We start from the raw sequence: 2788 nt of genomic DNA on the forward strand, positions 1-2788 counted from the left end.
CCCAGTGTGGAAGATTGAAGGTCTCAAACTGGGGTCAGAGGGCCCCAGCCAAAAGTCTAGAGACAGAGCGTCTTACCGAGAGGTAAGAGGAGTCCCAGCCAGAAGCCAAGAGACAGAGGGTCTCACCAAGGGTTCTGAGGGCCCCAGCCAGAAGCCAAGAGACAGGAGGTCTCATTTCAGGAGTCAAGTCAGCTTCTTTCAGGGTCATTATATACTCAGGTCTAAGGATAGCTCAGTGCCCCCAGTTGAAGCATCTACCAGTGTGGTGGAAGATTGAAGGTCTCAAACTGGGGTCAGAGGGCCCCAGCCAAAAGTCTAGAGACAGAGCGTCTTACCGAGAGGTAAGAGGAGTCCCAGCCAGAAGCCAAGAGACAGAGGGTCTCACCAAGGGTTCTGAGGGCCCCAGCCAGAAGCCAAGAGACAGGAGGTCTCATTTCAGGAGTCAAGTCAGCTTCTTTCAGGGTCATTATATACTCAGGTCTAAGGATAGCTCAGTGCCCCCAGTTGAAGCATCTACCAGTGTGGTGGAAGATTGAAGGTCTCAAACTGGGGTCAGAGGGCCCCAGCCAAAAGTCTAGAGACAGAGGGTCTTACCGAGAGGTAAGAGGAGCCCCACCCAAAAGTCTAGAGACAGAGGGTCTTACCGAGAGGTAAGAGGAACCACAGCCAGAAGCCAAGAGACAGAGGGTCTCACCAAGGGTTCTGAGGGCCCCAGCCAGAAGCCAAGAGACAGAAGGTCTCATTCCAGGAGTCAGGTCAGCTTCTTTCAGGGAGTTAGGAGAACTCAAATCTATAGGCCAGGAGTGGGCAAAGCAGCAGGATGCCACGACTAAAGACTAAGAGAGCCAAATAGATCCAGGAGAGCTGGTCAACACAGTCAGAGGGACTGGTAAGAGGAGCAGGGTGCTGCCAACAAGTGAGCCAGGTGGCTCTCCATTTCCATTGTTTGGATTATGAGTAGACAACTAAAGTGCATGTGAATTTTCAGTTTATTTAATAAAAGTGGGTTCTAGAAGATACTCTTTATTTACAATTTATTGTTTCAGCCTGATTACATTTTAAAGGGTATTTATTACATGTTAACATCTGCACTATCCTTGGTGCAAGCTGTTAATTTTTTTAGTTCACATAGTGATTTCTTGTTTTACCAGGATTTGGAGACAGTCTGATGTTTGAATCCATGAGATGTTTTATTTCATCATTATAAAAAGAGATGCCAATGGATATCATAAACAAAACACTAGTGACCATGTTTGAGTTTTCCGGATTAACTGATAATAAAGAACTTGCCCCATTTCTTTTCATGTTAATGTTTTTGGTTTATGTGATGACCATTATAGGAAACGTGGGGATCATAGCCCTCATCCGTGTATTTCCCAGCCTTCACACCCCAATGTACTATTTCCTGAGTAGTCTCTCTATGGTGGACCTTTTGTACTCTTCAGTTACCACTCCAAATATGTTGTCTCACTTCCTTTCCCCTAAGAAGTCTATTTCATTTGTTGGTTGCGCTGTCCAACTTTATTTCTTTTGTGCTCTAGGGTGCACTGAGGCTATTCTACTATCATCCATGTCTTATGATCGTTATGTGGCTATCTGCCACCCTCTCCACTACAACTTGATAATGACCAAGAAAAAATGTTTTGGCTTGGTCCTTTATTCCTCCTCCATTAGTTTCTTGCAGTCAATTGTGCAGACCGCTTGTGTGTTCAGTCTTCCATTCTGTGGATCAAACCTTATCGACCATTTCTGCTGTGACATCCCACCACTTATTAGTCTATCTTGTTCTCATACCTTTCATTGTGATATGGTCAGTGGTGTCCTTATAGCAATTTTTGGAACATATACATTGACAACAATCTTCCTCTCATACATTTTCATATTTATTTTAATTTTTAGGATGACAACTACAAAGAGCAGGCAGAAGGCCTTTAGTACATGTTCCTCGCATATTATTTGTGTCTCGACCTACATTATAGCTGTTTTCTTCACATATCTGCGTCCTTACTCAGGGAGCTTTAACATACAAGACAAGGTGACCTCTGTTTTCTATACAGCAGTGACTCCAATGCTAAATCCTCTTATCTACAGCCTGAGGAACCAAGAAATAAAGAGACTCCTTGTCCAAGCAATCCAAAAATCTTTTTGATATAGATATTTGAAATGGTTAACTTATGCGCTAAAATGAGGTAAGCGACACCCTGGAATCTCTAAAATAAAATGAAACGTGGAAACCCTCCGAGCAAGCAGCTGATTTGATAGTGTCCCCACGTATCACAATAATTGTATAAGCAGAATAAATAAATAAAAAAAACAGAGTCTGCCTATTCAAATTCTTCGCTCATTTTGAATTTTAATGTCCAACATAAAAAAATAGAAATGATTATAAGAAAATATTGGAAAATTATTTTAGCAGATAAGGTTTTAGCTGAATTTTTACCACCTCTTCCGAATTTTACATATAGAAGAGCACCAACATTACGTAATCTGATCGCAAAAAATATTATTGATCCACCTAAGAAAAATGAAGTTAATTACTTTCAATTAAAAGGTTTTTATCCGTGCAAACGATGTTATTCATGTAAAAGGACAAATTTTAGTAAAAAGAAAAAGGAAGGTTTTTATTCAACCAAAACGGGAAAAAGCTATAAATTAAATGAATTCATAACATGCAACACGGAAGGAGTCGTTTATGTTTTAGAATGTCCGTGCCGCATTCAACATGTGGGACGAACTAAAAGACCACTTTGGAAAAGATTACGTGAGCATGTTCAAAATATTCAAAAGG

The 2788-nt window shown here is 41.2% G+C and overlaps 1 protein-coding gene across 1 annotated transcript; it reads left to right on the forward strand.

Annotated features, from left to right (window-relative positions):
* Positions 1 to 1213: 1213 nt before the first annotated feature.
* On the forward strand, positions 1214 to 2149 carry LOC309552387 (olfactory receptor 5AR1-like; the record flags this gene model as incomplete). The annotated part of the gene is made up of 1 exon (XM_082253330.1): positions 1214 to 2149. The coding sequence occupies one exon, from the start codon at positions 1214 to 1216 to the stop codon at positions 2147 to 2149; it is 936 nt and encodes a 311-aa protein (XP_082109456.1).
* Positions 2150 to 2788: the final 639 nt, after the last annotated feature.

This window comes from Pelophylax lessonae, assembly GCF_965119305.1.
Source record: "Pelophylax lessonae genome assembly, chromosome: 4".
Classification (NCBI taxonomy): domain Eukaryota; kingdom Metazoa; phylum Chordata; class Amphibia; order Anura; family Ranidae; genus Pelophylax; species Pelophylax lessonae.